This window comes from Monodelphis domestica, chromosome 5, assembly GCF_027887165.1.
Source record: "Monodelphis domestica isolate mMonDom1 chromosome 5, mMonDom1.pri, whole genome shotgun sequence".
Taxonomy (NCBI): domain Eukaryota; kingdom Metazoa; phylum Chordata; class Mammalia; order Didelphimorphia; family Didelphidae; genus Monodelphis; species Monodelphis domestica.
The window spans coordinates 103,798,548-103,818,742 of record NC_077231.1 but is presented as its reverse complement, the minus strand read 5'-3'; the positions used below and the strand labels follow the sequence as shown (position 1 = coordinate 103,818,742).

The following is a 20,195-nucleotide window of genomic DNA, read 5'->3' as shown; positions in this document are numbered from 1 at the left end:
GCCATCCTCTGGTCTAAGATAACATGTTCTTGACCTGGGTTTGGATCTGAGCCACAATATATCTAATCCGCTATTATCAGCCAACTCAGAAGCTATTCTGTTTCAGGGCAACAGAACTGCAGGCTTCTCTTTGGTCTGGGATTCCTACCTTGGTTATTCCCCTACAGATTTCAGACTGTGCTAGAAAATGGAACTGAGACCCTGCTCTACGTCTGGGATCTGAGCCACACTACTGTTGCTGCTTGCTTATGAACCTATTCCTTTCTTGGTCCATTGCCTAGGGCTAGAAATGACTGGGCAGGATCTTTAGGGAAGAGTGCAGGTCTTCCCCTTGGTCCTCCTGAATTTATAATCCAGTCTTGTGTTGTAGGTGATAAAGTTGCTTGTTGAAGTTTGTCCCCACTGTGGTGCCCTAGTATGGGTGTGTGGGTTTTTATATGGATCTTGTAAAGATTAAAATTTAGGGGAGGCTGAGGAGACTGAGACAGGTAGAAATTAGTTTTCTCTCTGCAAGGAGTATTATATTTTTTAGAGGTTTATTAAAAGTTAAGGGTTAAAGAAAATACAGGATAAGAAAAACGTGCCTAGGCCAGAGAGGCCTAGACAAGACCTCACCTACATTATGGAAAGAGCCAGGTCTGCTCTAAAACGGAAGTCCAAAAGAGACCACAAAAGCCTTTGCAATCAGGTTAAATCCCTTCTCGATCTCTGCCCACCTCAGAATTCCGTGAGATTACAAAGCATTTTGGGGAAGTGGAGCAAGGGCTTGTGGGGATTGAAGTCCAGAGTTCGAGTCTATTTTTACATTCCCTCGTTTGATCGTTTGAAAAAAATTAATTTTTTTTCCAAAGGATCATAAAAACATAATCAATTTAAAGATTACAATAATTTGAGGATAAGAGAAAAAGAAAAAAAAAGAATAAAACCAATAATTGCTGAACGCATTGACAAAAAGCCAGTTAGGGGGCAGTCCCCTTTAGCATAAAAGTATACATACAAATAAATGTTCAATCAACTACCCTCAAAGTTCAATTTTTGTGCAGCTGGCTGATTTGGAGGCTTCTTCATGGTAGCTTCTCCAACAGTTCAGTTTCTGGATTCAGAGAGGTAGCATCTTCTTTACCTAAAATTCTTCCCAAAAGGAATTTAAACTTTGTAATTTAAATAATATTTTTTACATTCTGGAACCCCCATTTCCCCTGGTGCATATAGCCTCTCTAGGCAGCAGTCTTGGCCAGCCCGCAGCATCTTCAGAATCTTCTCTTTCCCTATTCTGACATAGACTGGAAAAATGACTCCTAGTGACTTTTCCCAGGATTTCCCCATCTGGATTCAATCTGGTGCATTTTTCTAGATTTATTGGGAGGAGTTTGGATAGGGAGCTTTTTGTATTGCTTCCTTTCTTCTTGGCTCTATCTTTTCCCTTGAGTCACTCCTAACTTCTGTAATCTTATGTTATTCTACATGATACAGTATATCAGGCTATCTTTGGGACTATTAAAGAATGTAAGCAACCAACTAGGGACTGCTGAGTGTTCCAATTTACAGACATAATTAGAGTCTAGTAATGCAGTTGATGTTTTCAGAAAAGGATTGGGATTTATCAGGGTCAATGAAGTGGGCACAGAGGAAAGCCTTTGACAAAAAGAATGACCTGATCATGCTAGTAATAATTTTGCCATTCATGCAATTTTGATATTTCTCTGATGTATTGTAGTGCATCCTGACATATAATTCTTCACTTTAATTAGAAATAGAATTTTAAATACTGGAACAGCACCCAGTATTCATAGTAGTGCTCCACTTGTCAGATTTGCAGAAGAAATTGAATACTAATTTTAGCATTTGTAAAAACCAATTAGATTTTGAAATAATAACTGATATTTTTAAAAGATCAAAATTGGCAAAGTTCATACTACCAATACAGGGAGTAAATATATATATACATATATATGATTTATAAAACCAGAACATTTATTTTTTATAAAGGAAATTATTGTTTACTTTTGGATCAAAACTTTTATAATTTTATAATCTGTCATTTTACATATTTGTTATTATGTATGCATTTTAAAACAGATACTGACTTATTTCTGATCATTACATATTTCCTTGAAATATGTCTTATATGGGTTGCTCATGAGCTTACTTATATGGGCAAATTTACTTTGATGTTTAAAATATTTTGACTTATACCAGAAATTGACTGAATAGATAAAAATTTCCTTTTCCCCTTGAGTGTCTAATTTATAAAAGGAATAGCCTATATTCATTGACTCCACATTCCTTACCATCCTTTGAGTTGTAAAGATAATTTTAGGGTTGTGACCTAAAATCTAAATTAATTGGTCACCAGGGAAAAATCCCAAATACAATACCCAAGTCAGTCTGGAAATTTATGGTAATTTTAATTAATATAGAGGGAAGAATTTAAGGAGAAAAAGGGAAGAGTATATAGGATTTCTCCCACCTGGCCTGTGCCAGGGGGAGTTCAAGATCTCTGCCACTAGGTCTCTGAAGGAGATTAGAAGCTTTTAAGAGGATAAAGTTTTGAAAGTAAAGGAGGAAAAACTCAGCCAGAAACTCACCACCGAACTGGAAAATAGCTTGTAGCCACACCAAGATGCCAAAAGGCCCAGCATGCTGCCACCAGCCAACTCTCCACCGCCAAAAGGTACTGGAGAGAGGAAGTGAGCCAAATATATAGACCTTTTACTCTTGTGACCCCTCTTCTAAATTTTCACGTCTACCAATCACATCAGAGGCTTCGTCTCCAGGACTGCCCATTCTTTAGTTCTCATCTTCTTTGATTAGATTATATCTTTTGAGTTACTTAACACTTCTTTGTTAAGTTCACCTTTTGTTAGTTACTTAACCTTTTTGTGATTAATTTACCCTTTATAGTTACTTAACACCTTTTTGTATTAAGATCTTTAAATAGACTTAGCTTAAAATTCTAGCTTCACTATAAAGTAAAAACTTAGTACCTTCATTGTTCAATCAGGAGATTACAATTTTCTCTTCACCATAAAGTAAGATCTAAGCAGGGTAGAGTAATTTAAAGTTCACCGAGTCCTCATTGCCTCCTATAACATGACCACTATCATAATCATTCAGCAAAAATGTTTTTTTCCAAGGTTATGAGCAGTGTCTTAATTGCTAAGTTCAAAGATTTATTATTCTTTGTCTTGATTTCGTCTTTTCCTTTTACTTTATTTTCCTATGGTTTTTCTGTCAGTGTTCTTTCCTAGGTTTTTCTTAAATGTTTTTACTATTTCTTAGGATCATAGATATATGACTGGGGAAGGGAGCTTAAGGATCATCTATTTGAGCCCTTTCCCTGCTCCCATCCTCATTGGATAGATGAGGCCCAAAGAGTTTAAGTGACTTACCATGTGAAAAAGGAAATTCACCTCACTTTGTTTTCTTTGATGTAATCAATCAGTGACCCTTTAATGTAATCAGTTAGAAACTTGAAGATCCTTTAGCATTGATTGTAAGTACAGACGCAGCTACAGAGAAAGTAAGTTGAAACCAAGACGGGAAATTGATTCTACAAGCACTGTCCCAATGGGTAGTGCCAGACAAATTAAGGAACTGTGTAAGGGGTAAATTTAGGGTTGAGACTGAATGTAAAAATTATTGGTCACCAAAGATTTTAATTTCTTAAATTCCCAAATGAAGCACTCAAGTCAGAATGGAATTTTAGGGGGATTTAATTACAATAGGAGGAAGAAATTAAGGATTTATAAATATAAATATAAATAAGAGAGTGGAGAGAGGAGGTAATTTAAACTGCTCTGGCTCAGGCTGAGCCAGGCAGGAGTTCAAGGCCTTAAGCCAGCGTCCCCTAAGAGCCAAGGGAAAAGGGACTCAGTCTTATCACTCATCACGTGACCGTCTCAAGGAAGCTGTCTGAAGGAGCTCCTCCAGGCTCAAGTTCCAGGATCACACTGGTGCTCAGCCTCTCCACAGGAAGTCACAAGAACTCCAAAGGCCGTTCTCTACATCCTGCATCTCACATGTGCCAATGTGGCTCAAGCTTGGCTTACAACAGCTCAGGGGACAGTCAGTTGTTTCTGATTTGTCACTTGCTAGCACATGCCAGTGTAGTGTGGGTATGTACATTCCTGGGTGCTAGACTAAGCAAAATGGAGAAATTCTAAAAATCACAACTGTGATTGGTTCCTGACTTGTGACATAGGATAAGTAGTAGGTAGAGAAAAATGTTTATAAGGTGAGACCCAGCACTAAGTGGGACATTCTGATTTAGATTCCCATTTGGCTTCTGGAGGGACTTGGATTTGGACTCTGGCACTGACTGGAGACTCTTACTCTGGACACTCTTGCTGATGGAACTCTCCTGCTCTTCTGACTGGAGACTGGACAGGGTTGGGGGGAGTTTGCTGGATTTCATTGGAATAGCACTTATGGTGGTAGGCTAGATAACCTCCTTCCTACATTTCCTTCTCTTTACTATCTCTACTTTGCTGTAATAAAGGTACTAACAGCCTCATAATTTTAATTGTAATTATTATAATTTGGTGACCACCCTTTTTAACTATTACAGCCTAAAGTCACAAAGGAAGTCTAGTTCACCTTCTTTCTTCCCTCAAACATGAGGATCCTTCAGAATGCCCTTTGGGGATCATATTGCTACACTTTAGGTTTGGGATCTCATCTGTTTCTGTGACTTATCATTGAAGACTTCCATATCCACATCTGTAGCTCAAAATTCTCTCTTAACATCCAGGTTAGCATCTCCCAACTATCTAGTGTAATTGTCATTGCCTAGATGTCCCCCAAACACCTCAGACTGGACTATGAGCAGTTCCTTTATTTTGTTCTACCCCTGTGCATTTATAAAGCTCTGACTCTTCCTCTTCCTATGGCCTGGGATGGACTCACTTCTCATACCTACCTCTTGAATGGCCAATTTGTGGGAGCTAGTACTTCTGTAGAGCCTTCCTTTATCTTTCCAACTAAATGTTCTTTCTCCATATGTTTTAATTCTAAGCTGAGAACAGAGGCTATTGTTTTTGTATTCTCAGTATGTTGCACATTGCACTAAAATTCTATTGAACATGACTTCCAAGTTATATGACCAACAAAGATAGGAGACTAGATGTTTTCTTCAGTCCTCTGGAAATAGAACCCTCAAAACTCCCCCAAATAATTTTGTGAAAGAGGTAAAATAAATTGCAGCCATCTGCACAGACTAAGATACCAAAGAAGTCTAACAGTATTACAGCCTGTTGAATTAATAGCAGAGAAAGCTGATCCCTACCCTGCTCACCTAGCCCCAGCCCTCCAACTCCCCCCACTGCTCCAGCTGGGTAATACATCCTGACTCCACAATTTGTGCCCTGGGATTCACTCAGCAATTTCTTGACTTTTGGTACAGTCTTTGCCAGCACACCCTGCTCCTGGCCTTACCACCAGTCTCTGGAAACAAGCAACAGACTGAATTCTATTCTCCTCTCCCTCCTCCCAGGGAAGAGGATGTGTAAGAAAACATTTGGCTAGCAATGTACTACAACATTATTGGAGACTTAAAGAATAGAAGGAACTGGGGTGGAGAAGGTTGCCTGGGTGTAATGAAGGGGATGATTTTTAAAAATTTGAGAAAGCTTGTTTGAAATGATGCAGAGTGAAGTTAGGAGAATCATAAAACACATCCACAAGTGTCCCAACTCTTTTCCACCCTGTTGCATCACAGAAGGTATTATTGCTTGAGAGATAACATATTCATAGAAATTAAATCTTTCATGTTTTCACCTTAAAGTTCACTCTCTGGAGGTAACATTTACAACTTATTCTTCAAGTACTCTGTTGCTGTGAATAATATTCTCTTGGGTGTACTCATTTCAGTATTCATTATTTCATGTAGTACTTTCCAATTTTTTTAAAAATTAGCCTGCTAATTGCTTTTTATGGCGTGGTAGTCCATCACAATCGTGTACCACAATTTGTTTACCCATTTCTCAATTGATGTGCATCCTCTCAATTTCTAATTCTTTGCTACCATAAAGAGGGCTGCTTATTTTAGTACATAAAAGTTCTTTTCCTTTTTTCTTGGGAAACAGATCCACAGCAATAATACTACTGGTTCTAAGGGTATACAGAGTTATATAACTCTGGATATAATTACAAATTGCTCTCCAGAATGGTTGAATCAATTCACAGCTCCACCAACAAGGTATTAGTGTTCCCATTCTCCCACATCCCATTCAACATTTGTCCTTTTAGCCAGTTTGACAGATATAAGATGATATCTCAGAATTGTTTTGGTTTGCCTTTCTCTAATCAGTAATGATTTAGAGCATTTTTTCTTATACCTGTTTAGGCTTTGATTTCTTCATCTGTAAATTGTTCAGATCTTTCATCCATTTATCAATTGGAAGGTACCTCTTATTCTTATAAATTTGGCAAAGTTCTGCATATATTTTACATATAAGACCTGTATCTAAAAAGCTGTCTATAAAACCCCCCACCCACTTTTCTGCTTGACAATATTTGTTTTATTTGTAGAAAACCATTTCAATTTAATGTACTCAGAATTACTCATTTTACATTTCACAATTCTCTCCATCTCTTATTGACTCATAAATTCCTCTCCTGTCCATAAATCTGCTAGGTAATATGTTCCCTGTTCTTCTAATTTACTTGTATCTCCTTTTAAGTCTAGATGATGCACCCATTTTGTTCTTACTGCATGGTGTAAAATTTTGTTATATACCTAGTTTTTGCCAAACAGCTTTTTAGTTGTCCCAGCAGTTTTTACCAAATGATTTCTTATTCCAAAATATTTGCTGTATACTTTTGTCAAATACAATATTGCTGTAACGTTTTAGTGTTGTTTGTTGTATGTCTGTTCTGTTACTGATCTACCTTTCTGTTTCTCAGCCAATACCAATAGTTTTGGTAATTACTGTTTTATAAAACAATTTAAAATCTGGTAGTGCTAGACATACTAACTTAACTTTTTATATTTTTTTGCTATTCTTGATCTTTTGTTATTCCAAATGAATTTTGTTGTTATTTTTTCTAAGTAAAATCATTTTTTGGTAATTTAATTGGGATGGCGTTGAATAAGTAGATTCATTTAGGTAGGTTTGTCATTTGGCTCTGCCTATACATGAACAATTAATATTTCTCCAATTATTTAGACCTAACTTAATTTGTGTAAAAAGTGTTTCATAATTATGTTCATGTAGTTCCTAGGTCTGTTTTGCCATTTTATTCCTAGGTATTTTATTCTATCTGTGGATATTTTAAATGGAGTATCTCTTTCAGTCTCTTCTTGCAGGACTTTATGTGGATTTATTTTATATCCTGCTACTTTGCTAAAATTATTGATAGTTTCAGCTGACTTTTTAGTTGAATCTCTAAGATTTTCCACATATGCCATCATATCATCTACAGACATCATTTTGTTACCTCTTTGCCCATTCTAATCCCTTCAATTTCTTTTTCTTCTATTATTGCTATTGCTAGCATTTCTAATGTTATGTTAAACAATATTGGTAATAATGGTCATCCTTGTTTCACTCCCAGTCTTATTGAGATGGCTTTAGCTTATTCTCTTTGCATATAATACTTGCTGATGGTTTGGGGTAGAGGCTTCATATCTTTTTAAGAAAAAATCCATTTATACATGTGTTTTCCATTGTATTATAAGAATAAGTGTTGTGTTTTGTTAAAAGTTTTTTTCTGCACTTATTGAAATATTCATGATTTTTTGTTACTTTTGTTATTGGTAGTTTTCCTTATTTTAAACCTTGTGACAAGGAAGAAAGAGAGAGAGGGAGAGGGAGAGGGAGAGGGAGAGGGCTTAAATACCCCCTCTGTTTAGGCTGGGCCAAAAGGCCCAAGCCCTTAGATAGCTGAGGCAAAGAAAAGAGATCAGTCCCTATCACTCATGTGACCAAATGGAGAAACAGTCTCAGGGGCCTCCACCTTCAGCTTCCTTCAGAGCAAGCTTCTCAGAGCACAACCTCTCAGAGCAAAACCTCTCCAACCACCTCTCAGTCTTCAGACCCCTCTATCTTTAAGGAAACCATCCAAGTTCCCTCCCCTCAGTTCTCACATCTACCAATCACTGTCCATGTCTTCCCTGTGCCAATGGTGGCTCTAGCTTAACCCAGGACTGCCCAGAGGTCTGCCCCCTTTGCACATGTGTGTTGAAGGTCATATTCTCAAATAATTAAATCTTGATCCTTTGCTGCAGCCCTTCCTAAATCCTGTTACCCTGAGCAGGGTGGAGATTGGAAGTTCCAAGACCTGGTTCTGTCATTCCAAGTATCTCTATTGTATCAATTCTAAAATCAATCATGACTCAAAGAACTTCCTGTTCTATGCTTAAGCATAGGTCAAAGCCCTTTCCATTGTTCAGCAAAAGGTTTCTGTCCTAAAGTAATCTTAAGTAGGGAGGAGAAAGACCCTCCCATGCCAAGGGGGTTAACATTCCAATAGACTATCAGTAGGAAATTTTTCAAGTATGAAATTTCCCAATGGTGAAATTTCCAACATTTATAAGTCTAAGAAATTTTAAGGTTTACAACCTGTCATTTTATTTAGGATTTTTGCTGCCATATTCATCAATGAGAATGATGTATAAGTTTCTTTCTCTAATTTAGCTCTTCCTGATTTAGGTATCAGCACCATATTTGTTTTGTAAACGTTCTATAAAATTCCTTCTTTACCTATTATTTCAAATAATTTGTCTAATATTGCAATTAGTTAAATGATTGGTAGAATTCTCTTGTAAATCCACCTGGTCCTGATCTTTTTTTTTTTTTGCTAGGAAGTTAATTCATAGCTTGTTTAATTTTTTCTAATTAATTTTTCTAATTAATATTTTCTAAAATAGGTATAGGTAGGTAATTTTTTTTGAAAGGGGTCTTCCATTTCTTCTGCATTTTAAAATTTGTTTTCATATTATTGAGAAAAAAACTAATAATCATCTTCATTGGTGATATATTCACCCTTTTCATCTTTAATGCTAGTGATTTGGTTTTCTCCCCCCCGACCCTTTTTAAAAATCAGATTAACCGATGGATTATCATTTTTTTTTAAATAAAACCAACTCCTAGATTTATATATTAATTCAGTGGTTTTCTTACATTTGTTTTTAGTTATTTCACCTTTAATTTTTAGGATTTCTAATTTGGTGTTTAATTGGGGATTTTTAATTTGTTCTTTTTCTAGTTTTTTAAATTATATTCCAAATTCATTGATCTTTATTTTATTGATATGAGCACTTAGAGTGATAAATTCCTCTAGTTACTGCTTTTTCTGTATCCCATACTTTTGGAATATTATCTCATTATTATTATCCTCTTTAATGAAATTATTGTTCCTAGGATTTACTCTTTAATCCACTCATCCACTCATTCTTTAAGATTAAATTATTTAGTCAACAATTAGTTTTCACTTTTTATTTCCATGGTTCTTTATTATATACAATTTTATTGCATTATGACCTGAAAAGCATGCATTTACTATTTCTAGTTTTCTTAACTATAATGTTTTTGTGACCTAATATATGGTTAGCTTTTGTAAAGGTGTTATGTATACCACTGAGAAGAAGGTATACTCTTTTCTGTTCCTATTCAATTTTCTCCAGATAGCTATCATATTTAACTTACCCAAGATTCTATTCATCTCCTTGACTTCTTGTTTATTATTGATCCTAAGATAGAAAGGAAGATTTTTTTTTAATGTTTTTAAGGGGGAAGCTGAGTAGCTCAGTGGATTGAGAGTCAGGCCTAGAGATGGGAGGTCCTGGGTTCAAGTCTGGCCTCAGACACTTCCCAGCTGTGTGACCCTGGGCAAGTCACTTAGCCCCCACTACCTAGCCCTTACCACTCTTCTGCCTTGGAGCTAATACACAGTATTGACTCCAAGACGAAAGGTAAGGGTTTAAAAAGAAATGTTTTTAAGAAAGCTCTTTCATAGGAGAAACCAAGAATAAATAAGCCAAGGAGGACTAAATGCCACTTTTTCCCCTTGTTTTCCTGTAAGTTTTTATGAGATTTAAAAATTCTTAAAAATCATTGATAATTTTTTTGAGACTATACTTAAGTATAATCTTAATGTGATCTTTCTTTACAGAATGACATGACAACTGCACATCTACAGTGGGGAGAGATACTTATGCCATTACTTAAAAAATACAAACTGAATATCACATGGGGTGATCAAGATTTATTAAATATAATGTTTTTTCATAATCCAGGTAATTATATGTATTTTCTAACTTAACATACTTTTAAAGACATTGATAATTCTTAGTCATCAGAAATGAAGAATTATCGTGCTTTTCAGTGAGTGTTCTTGTCATTAGTTATATTTAAATATTTTTCTATATTTCTTTTGTAGTCATGTTCTAAATAAGTTTTATTTTCAGTTTAGTAAATTTTGTCATGTAAAAATTCTGTATTAACTACTAAGGTTTTCCCCAAAGATTAACTCTATCAAAAACTTCTCAAAAGTTTATTTTTTAAGTTATGTTCATCACTAAATCTTTCTCATGGATTGTTTTTCTACATTTAGAAAGCCTTTTTGTTTTTCCATGCCACTGGAATTATCGGCCTGATCATTGTATCTATGGAAGTAATTGCCGAGAAGCTGAAGAAGAAGGAATCTTTATTCTTCATGGGAACAGAGGTGTTTACCATGATGATAAGCAGCCAGTTTTTAGAGCCATTTATGAAGCACTGCGAAATGTAAGCATTTGTTCTTTTATTAGGTTTTTGGGGAAAGTGAAACGGCAAATGTTCTTTTTGTTTCTTGCTCTCTCCATCCCTTTTCTAAAGTACATCCTCATCACACTTTCTTGTCTTCAACTCCATCCATTTTAGTTAGGAGGAGATATTTTTCCTGTATCTCAAAACATTAGTATGAATTCTTTGAATGAATTGGGAGACCAAGAATAGAGAAACTTCTGTAAATTTTAAGCAATTAACTCAGAATTAATTGTGGATACTTAAAAGAGAAGCCCCATCATATCTTTAAAGTAAAGTATTCCCTAGCATACTACATAGATAAACATAGACCAAGATAAATTCTTGTGATCTCATTTGAAATTCAAGAATTCAGTTTGACACTATTATTTACAAAATTATATTTTCTAGCACATAACTGGAATGGCATTTTCCCTAGGTAGTTTCATTAGCATTCATTGTGAATCTTTTATATGTATAGCATTGGACTAATAAGTTCTATAGAAAGATATAGAAATGACCATAAAGTTATTTCTGCCCTCAAGGAACTTAGAGTGTAGGAAAGAGAGATAAAATATATGTATATGTATAAATATGTATAAATATATATAAATATATATATTATATGTATAAAATAATAAAATTCAAAACAGAGTGTCAGTAACATTTTAGAATAGGTAGAAGCAAAGTGCTATTGGGAGATAGAAGATGGTGATCTTCCATCTTTTGTATGTGCCTTATTCATGGAGTCGGTGATTTTTTTTATCTGAACTTTGAAATTAAGATAAATATGGGAACTTTTATTATAGTGTAAGCAAAGGCAGGAAAGCTCATGATGTTCCAGAAATGGTGAGAAGTTCAGCTTAGCCAAAGTATAAATTATGTAAAGGATAGCAGTGAGAGGTGAAACTGGATAAGTATGGAATTTTGGCATGAAAGGAAACTAAAGGTTTTCTAGTCCATGAACATCTTTGACAAGTGAGTATCCAGTCTTTCTTCAAATATCTATAGTATTGAATATGAAAAACGCTTTCCCCCTCCTTTATTTATTGTTAACGTTTATTTTTAAAAATTTTGTTTCATATTTACTCCCTCTGAACCTTCCCCCACCTACTGAGAAGGCAAGCAATATATCAGTTATACATGTAAAGCACACATTTCCCTATTAGCCTTGTTGAGGAAAAAAGGCAAGAAAAATAAAGTGAAAAAAAGTTTCAAATGGCACACAGTTCATCAGATCTCTCTCTGGAGGTAGATGTCATTTTTCTTCATGGATCCTTTCGAATTTTCTTAGATCACTTTTTTGATCAGAACATTGTTACAATATTGCAGTTACAACATTCTCTTGGTTCTTCTCACTTCATTTTGCATTAGTTCAAATAAATCTTTCCAGGTTTTTCTGAAACCATTAGACTCATTTCTTAGAACACAATAGTGATTACTCCATCACAATCACATACCACAATTTGTATGGCCATTCCCCAATTGAGGGTATCCCCTCAATAACCAATTCTTTGCCACCACAAAAAGATCTGCTATAAATATTTTTGTACATGTAGGTCCTTTTCCATTTCCTTTGATCTCTTTATGATATAATACAAACCTCATGGTATTGCTGGGTCAAAGGGTATGCAGTTTATAGCTCTTTGAACATAGTTCCACAGTGGTTGGACCAATTAACAGTTATACCAACAATACATTAATGTCCTTATTTTTCTACTTCCCTTCCAGCATGCCATGTTAGCCAACAAAAAGTCTTAAAGTAGCCCGTTCTACTTTTAGAAAACTAATTCTGTAGGAAATTTTATCCAACCTGTTTTCTGTTTCAGATTTCTATTTAACTGCTCCTCGGGGACCAAATACGACAGTTCTAAACACTTATTTCGCATGACAGACTTTTTTTTTTTTTGCATAGTCTGCACATTTAATCACTTAAAAACCTCTTAACATCATCTCGCCTCCATTAAGTAGAACCCACCACACTGGGCCTGTTTACATTACAAGAAAAATCAATGTGCACCAAACCTGGAATCATACAAAACCAGCCCGAGCTGGCCATGAGAGAACAATGGAGAGGGAGGATGAAAATGCCAGGCGTAGTCCTGGCCAGGAGAGATGACTGCCTCTCACCCTGGTGGCTGGTTAACTCCTAAGGGATTGGGGAGAAAGAAAGGACTCCGGAGCAGGAGGCGATTCTGATTGTCCTAATGTTGGGGGGAGGAAGGGGAGGTGCAAAAGGCACATCAGAAGAGGGAGACTGGGATGTATTTGGGGGGGGACACTCAAGTCAGTGCTTTTTCCCATTAAGCCCAGTGTGGGGAGGAGGTTGGCGAACCTTATGCCACTGCTTCCCTACCCCCTCACTTTTCAGCTCTGGTACAAAGAGAAATAAATGACCCATGAGCCCGTGGCACTAACGTCCCTTGTTCTTAACACAAAAAATACCCCTTTATCTTCCTCTACCCCATGTGACTCCTGATCATCCCTTTTTCTCTGACCAATGCCCTGTCCTGAGCTCAGTAACTCAGTTTTCCCACGAGGGCCAGGGAGGCAAAGAGGGAACAGCAGGACAGATGATGTGAGTGTTCCAGCTGCTACCCCAAGTTAAAAATAAATACAATTACTTGAAGAGCAGTAACCCTAGGTTTTCTTCTCCAGACTAAATAATTCTTTGCTTCTGTAGCCTTCAGTTCCCTCAGAATCCTAGTTGAACTCCTGTTTATTAAAGTACATTCTATGTTATGACACTTAGAATTGAATCTTATACTTTTGTCCCATATTTTAGGTAAAACACTAAAAATAAACTGAAGAGTATTCAGAGGAGGATAGTCAGAATAGTGAATTAGACCAGGTGAATGAACTCTGGAAATGTCTGAAAAACATTTAAGGGAGACATGATAATTTTCTTCAATTATTAGAAGGAATATCATGAAGAAGAGACATTAGTCTTACCTGTTTGACCCAAAAAGCAAAATTCCTCCAAAATAATTAGAAGCAAGGGCACAATTGCAAAGATGCACACTTGGGTTTTTATTTGAAGAAAGACAAACAAGAAAACTTCCTAACAAAGTTAAATGAGTTATTTCTCGTCACTTGACATCTTCAAAAAAGGCTGGATTGTAGTGAGTCAGGTATGTTGTAAAGGGACAAATACATTTTGGTCTATTTGGTTCTAAGGTAACTTCCACGTCTGAAAGTCTGTAGTCTCATCAGAGCAGAATACAGTGATGGAAATATCACTTTTTTATTCAAAACTAACTCATTTGTTTGTTGACTCACAAAACTTTCTTCCTCATCTTGTATGGACAATTTTATTTCTTTGTATTGAGTTTCACCTTTTTCAGATTTGGCCCATCATTCTAGTCTATCAGGGTTTTTTGGAGCCCTGAAATCTGTCATTTAATATATTAGTTACGCTTCTCCTTTTTGTAGCATCCACATAGAGGTGTGGATAAACATACCATCTTTGCTGTTATCATTGTTAAAAACGTTGATGCCTTAAACTATTAGAGATTTCCCTTAAAGCCTGTTCAACCAATTGCAAACCCTAATTCTATTTTATCTTTAGTCCATATCATCATATCCATGAGAGCAATAGAGAGACTTTCCCTTTTATCTAAATTTTTGAATACCAGAACATTTTTCCTACTCAAAGCTCTTTTCCATTCTTCACAATCTTAAGAGATCAATGATAATTTTTCAGCATTCACATTTTAAATTCCTTTAGTACCAGAGAGGCAGTATGTTGTATTGAACTTGGAAGTCAGGAAAGACCAAAGTTCAGATCCTGGCCCTGATACTTAGAAGCTCTATATGAACTTAATTAATTCATTTAAGCTATCTGAACTTTTGGTTCCTCCTCTGGGGAAAAAACCAAAATCTCTATCTCTTAGGGTTGTTATGAGCAAAGTGCTTTGCAAATTTTAGAATGTTATATAAATTCTGAGTTACTTTTTACTTCTTCTGGACATGCTGACTTGAACTCATTAAATTTGGGGACTACTAACTACTTGCTCTCTTATCACTTAACTTGGATTTGAGCTTTTTTTTTTTTAAATTTTCATTCTAAATTTGAGTAGCAAACATGGACATTTTATGCACAGAGAATAAAAGCATCAATCAAGTATTATGTACCTTTTATGTACCAGGTACTGGAGTTACCAATACAAAGAATGAAGTAATCCTTACTTTCAAGAGCTACTTACATTCTAATGAGAGGAGACAAATAAGTACACATAAAATATATACAGTGTGTTGTGTGTGTGTGCTTGTGAGTTAATTCAAAGCTTATTAAATACAAGATAATTTAGATAGTTAGACATACTTGCAGTTAGGTCAGGAAAGATTTTGTTCTTAAAAAGTAGTGCTTATGTGATCCTAACTAATTGCTTAGTATTTGAATGAACTCTTTCTAGCAGTTTACGATATTTTTTCTTTGCTTTGTGAGCTCTGGATCTGAACTATTCCGGTTAGTTTTCATGTAGACACTTTCATTTATGATTTCTTGAGATATGATTTCTAGGCTTTGGTACAGGACAGGAGCATGGGGGAGGGTTGTAGATGTGGTGCCATGTTTTTCAGGTGGAACTGTGATTCTTAAGAAGTCTCTACTTAGCCTATTTTCCAAGTCAGTTGCTTTCAACAGTATATAACATATTTTACTCCATTTCTTTCACTCTTTATTTTGTTCTAATATTTCTTTTCTCATGGAATTATAGGATAGTTTGACTATTTTAATATTCAGTTAATCTTTTATTTAAATAATGTTTCCTATTTTTCTCTTCTAAACTCTTAATTTTTTTCCAATAAATCTTATTTCATTTTTTAACAATTTCTTCCTTTGTTTCTTTTAGATACCTTTATAATTCTTGAAGCAAAACCATTATTTCCCCTGTGTGTTTACTTTCATTTAAGTTTTCTTCTTAAATCTTTTCAACTATAATAGATTTTCACAGTATCTTTATTTATTAAATATTTCTAGCCTTAGTTCTTGATTTAAGATCTTGTCCTCAACTCTTCTCTTTGTTTTCATTAACTTTATTTATTATTAAATTTTATATATTATTTAACTTTATTATCTTATTTTTATCTTATCCATCCTGAATAAAGGTGATGATTTTTTTTCTATTCTGTTTCTTTGTTAGGCCTGTTCTGGTCATTAGACTTATCTTAGTATTTTCCTATGGGACAGGTTTTCACTTCTTTCATTAGGATTTATTTCTCATGCCTTTTGCATTTGCTAGTGGAGTTCATGAGTTTATTGTTGGTTCTCTTCCTGGATATTGCTTTCCATCAGTTACTATTCTTTTCCTCCTTGTCCTTCCAACATGATACCTATTTCTTGTGGCATTTGTTTATATTTATTCATAAATAATGCAGATACACATTGATTCTTAAGTTTTAAGCTTCATGGGAAAATCCAAATTCTGTTCTGAGCTATTTCCCATACTGACTTTCTCTTCCAGAGCTGCCAGAGCTGTTGACAGTAGAAATAGAAAACCAAAACTTTTTCTCTTGGTGACCCCTATGTATCTATATTATCTTTTCTTGGAGCAGGATGGACAAGAAGATGCTTCTTCCTCAGAATGTCTAGCTCAGCTTCTATGAGAAACATCTCTTTTTTTCCTATAAACAAAAATCAATTTTTTCACTTTCCTGTCTCTGTTCTCTGATTAAAAAATAAAGGAAATAAAACCGTTGTAACAAATATATATAGTCAAGCAATCTAAAAAATTAGTTTATGCCCTAAAGTCCATCACTTCCGTTTGAGGAGGCTGGTTGTACATTTCTTCATGAGTTCTGGAATCGTATTTGGTCATTTCATTGATTAAAGTTCTTAAGAGACTTTCAAAGTTGTTATTTTTTCAGTATTATTACACAAATTGTTCTTCAAGTTCTGCTTACTTTATTTGGCATCAAGTTTCTCTGAGCCTGTTCCTTTCATCATTTCTTATTTTTTATAGCGCAATAGTATTCCAACAATATGATATTAATATACTGCAATTTGTTTAGCCATTGCGATACCACCATAGATTTCATCCATAAGCCACAAGGTTACAGTGCCATTTAATTTCTTTGGATAAGGCTCTCCTCTTCACATGAAAACACATCTGGTCACCAGAGTGATATATACTAAGGAAATGGTGAACTTTCATGGTCTTCAGAAATCTACCAACTTGGTAGGACCCTCACTGAGCCTGGATAGGACTTTTTATATCTGTGTCAGGGAAGTAGGCGCCAGTCAGGCACCCAGACACTTTATTGAAACTACTTCTCACTGGACCCTGGGAAATCCAGACCCAGTGCCCTCCTCTTAACTCTAGTCCATGTCCCTCCTCCCTTAACTAGTATTCTAGCTAACCACTTTGACATTGCTTTCTCACCCTTTGACCTTTCCTTTATACTACTGCCAAAATAATCATCCTTCAGCTCCATCTTTATCTGTTTTCTCTGTAACCAACCTTATTTCCCATTGCTGCCATCATAAACATTTGTTAGGCAGTAACAGCAGATAGGCAAGCCTTGGAGCCTAGAGAATGAACTGTCCTTTAGTCAAGAAGACTTGGGTTCAAATTTTGCCTCTTTAATGTTCTTGGTGGCTTAAGTCATTTTCTAAGAGTGTAAAACACAGATGAGTTAGTTTTTTGCATTAGTGAAGGGAATTTACACACCATCAGTTATAGTTCTCAATTTTTATATTCTCCCCTTTTATTCCTTTCCTAAAAAAAGACCAAACATATAGTTAATGTCTGGAATGGGCAAACACCAGTGGCTAGGATCAAATATGAACTGTTTTGTTGGGCATTTCGAGTTTTTCACATACCCACTATTTGCTACCTTTCAAGGCTTCTTATCTTAGTGTTCCTCACAAATAACATTCCATTGCCATTGCAATTATTTGCTTTGGCTGCCCCCCTTTTTTATATGAACAATAATAATGATAGTCATGAATTAATTACAAATAAATGAAGAGAAACCACAAGTAGAAAATTCTCCTTTGCCCCAAGAGAGGGCGCTGGGGCACCCAAGGGTCTGGCCGCTCAGCCCCGAATAAATAAGTGGAAGGCAGGGCCAGAAGCCAGGGCAGTGGAGTCATTGCCTAGGGAAAAAGTGGAGGACAGGATGGGGACTAGGTCTTCACTTTGATTCTCAACTCAAGAAGCATGTTAGCCCCCAGCTTCTAGTGCTGCCCTCTCTAAGGTTCTTTCCACCTACTCTACATATTTTGTCTGTAACTATTTATGCATATGTTGTCTTTCCCTTTAGAATGTAAGCTTCTTGAGAAAGGGCTGTTAATACTTTGTACCTATATCAGGGATTTGCACAGTATCTGGTACATAGGAAGCGTTTAAATTATTAATTGCTTGCTATTTAATTTATGAGTCATGGAAGGAGTTATTTAACACTTCACTGGTAAGCAAAGAAATATCTTAATGATGGTAATTCTGTAGCAAATATAAATGTTTTTGCTCAAAACACAAGTTAACTTTTCATCTTTCTTTCTCATTTTTAGTGCTCTTTTGGAGATGATAAGCTACAATCTTTGTTACACCCATTAGAACTGGAACTACAAAAGACTGTACATACATACTGTGGGAGAATGCACAAGATATTCACAAAACAACTAACAAAAAGTATAAGAGATAGTTATGACCGACCATCAAAAGAAAGGTGACTCTTATTGGTGAAGATTTAAATCCATGGAACTGCAAAAAGAATGTGTGAATGGGGTTTGTTTTTTTTTTTTGCACAACATATGAATGTTTTGGAAGGAATTATTTATCATTTTTCCAGATAAACTTTACCAGAGAGTAAATTGAGGTATGTTTTATTATTATGAAGAAAAAGTTGGAGCCTTTTCTCTAACCAGTAAGATATTCCTGACATTTGAAGTTTTGCTAATCATTGGTTGCTTTCATTCCAGTATTGGTGAAAATGGACTTTGACTGATGAATAGTTTTAGTCTGTGGACTCTTAATTCTCCATTGGTTGAAAGAAATAGGGGTATGTAAGTGAAGAGCCATGTACTTCATATATAATTCTTAAAATACGAAAACTGTGAATGGTAGCAATGCTTTTGAGTCAGCACTAACCTCACTTTAATTTTGTGAGAATAAAGTTTTTAGGGACAGAAATTGTTTTGTCTCTAAGAAAATGTGATATAATTGTTGATAATCTCTTTGTGCCTTTTGATGTTTCATCTCTGACATGTTAAAATAATTTTTGTGACAATCATGTTTAAAATCTTTTCATGAAACACAAACATATTTTATAAGCAAGCTGTATAAAATGATAGAAAAGTAGTATAAACTTCTGGATATTGGTTAATAAGAATTTCATGTGAAATGTCAACTTTTCTTAAAGCTTGTTCAACTGTCATGTCCAAAATCAAATTTAGATTTAAATATGTTAAAATGTTTGGGACCATTTTTATTACATTAAATGAAATTGATTTGTACATTTACTGGACATCCTAAAACTAAAAGATATCTATTCTGATATTAGAATTTTGATGAAAATTATAATAGCATTCTAGGATAACATTGGCAAGTGGAGTGGGACCAAATTATAATTACACATTCCTACAATTAGTTATTTTAGTCATCATAGGATTGAAATGTGTTCCATTTTATCTTCTTTCTTCTACCTCAAATATACTTTGCCAGTTTCAAAAAATTCTTATTTTCCATCTTAGAATCAATACTGTGTATCAGTTCCAAGGCAGAAGAGCGGTAAGGACTAGGCAGTGGAGGTTAAGTGACTTGCCCAGGGTCACACAGCTAAGAAGTGTCTGAGGCCAGAGTAGAACACCCAGTACCTCCAGTTTCCAGGCCAAGCTCTATCCACTGAGCCCCCTTGCTGTCTTCCACCCCCTCTGCCAAGTATTTTTAGAAAATCTATCCATGACTTGTTTGTAATTAAGGGAATAGTTACTGGTTATACTGGGGGGGGGGGGGGGATTTTATTTCCACAAATTGCATATCCTTTTTCAAGTGAAGATAGTGAATTTTTTTCTTGATTTTGATGGCTGGAGAGTTTCTGTCATTCTTGATTTCTTCTCCTATTATTCATAATTCTCATGGCCAGTTATGGCTCTCAAAACTTTTAAATTGACCAAATTCTGTATTCTATTTTTCTCTCTTTTTCTTTAGCATTTTAACTTTTAATGAAGCAGAGAGAAATCTTGTACTTATTACTACTACAACATTTACTTAAGTAAGGAAAAATTCATTCATTTTATGAAGATGAGACAAAGGAGTTAGTTAAAGGGGAGGGGAGTAGTTTTCTGCAATGGCTGCCATTGTAGTGAGTTGAGGGGACAGGACTAGTAATGAGGTAATAGAGGCAAGTTAAGGAATTACTTAACCTGCCTAACATTTAGCATTCTTGTTTCAGTTTGGTTTTGAAAGTAGAAGGCTTAGTGTATAGTTGATCTGAATGCCAAGGAACTAGTAGCAACTTGAGTGG

General features: G+C 35.3%; 1 protein-coding gene across 2 annotated transcripts in view; it reads left to right on the top strand.

The window, feature by feature from the left end:
• Positions 1 to 19,191, top strand: part of GXYLT1 (glucoside xylosyltransferase 1) — a 59,905-nt gene extending 40,714 nt beyond the window's left edge. For both annotated transcript variants that reach the window (XM_007503156.2, XM_007503155.2), the window contains 3 exons: positions 10,117 to 10,240; positions 10,558 to 10,730; positions 18,241 to 19,191. In XM_007503156.2, coding sequence (XP_007503218.1) covers positions 10,117 to 10,240; positions 10,558 to 10,730; positions 18,241 to 18,402 — 459 coding nt within the window. In that variant the 3' untranslated portion in view covers positions 18,403 to 19,191. The remainder of the gene's footprint in view (positions 1 to 10,116; positions 10,241 to 10,557; positions 10,731 to 18,240) is intronic.
• Positions 19,192 to 20,195: the final 1,004 nt, after the last annotated feature.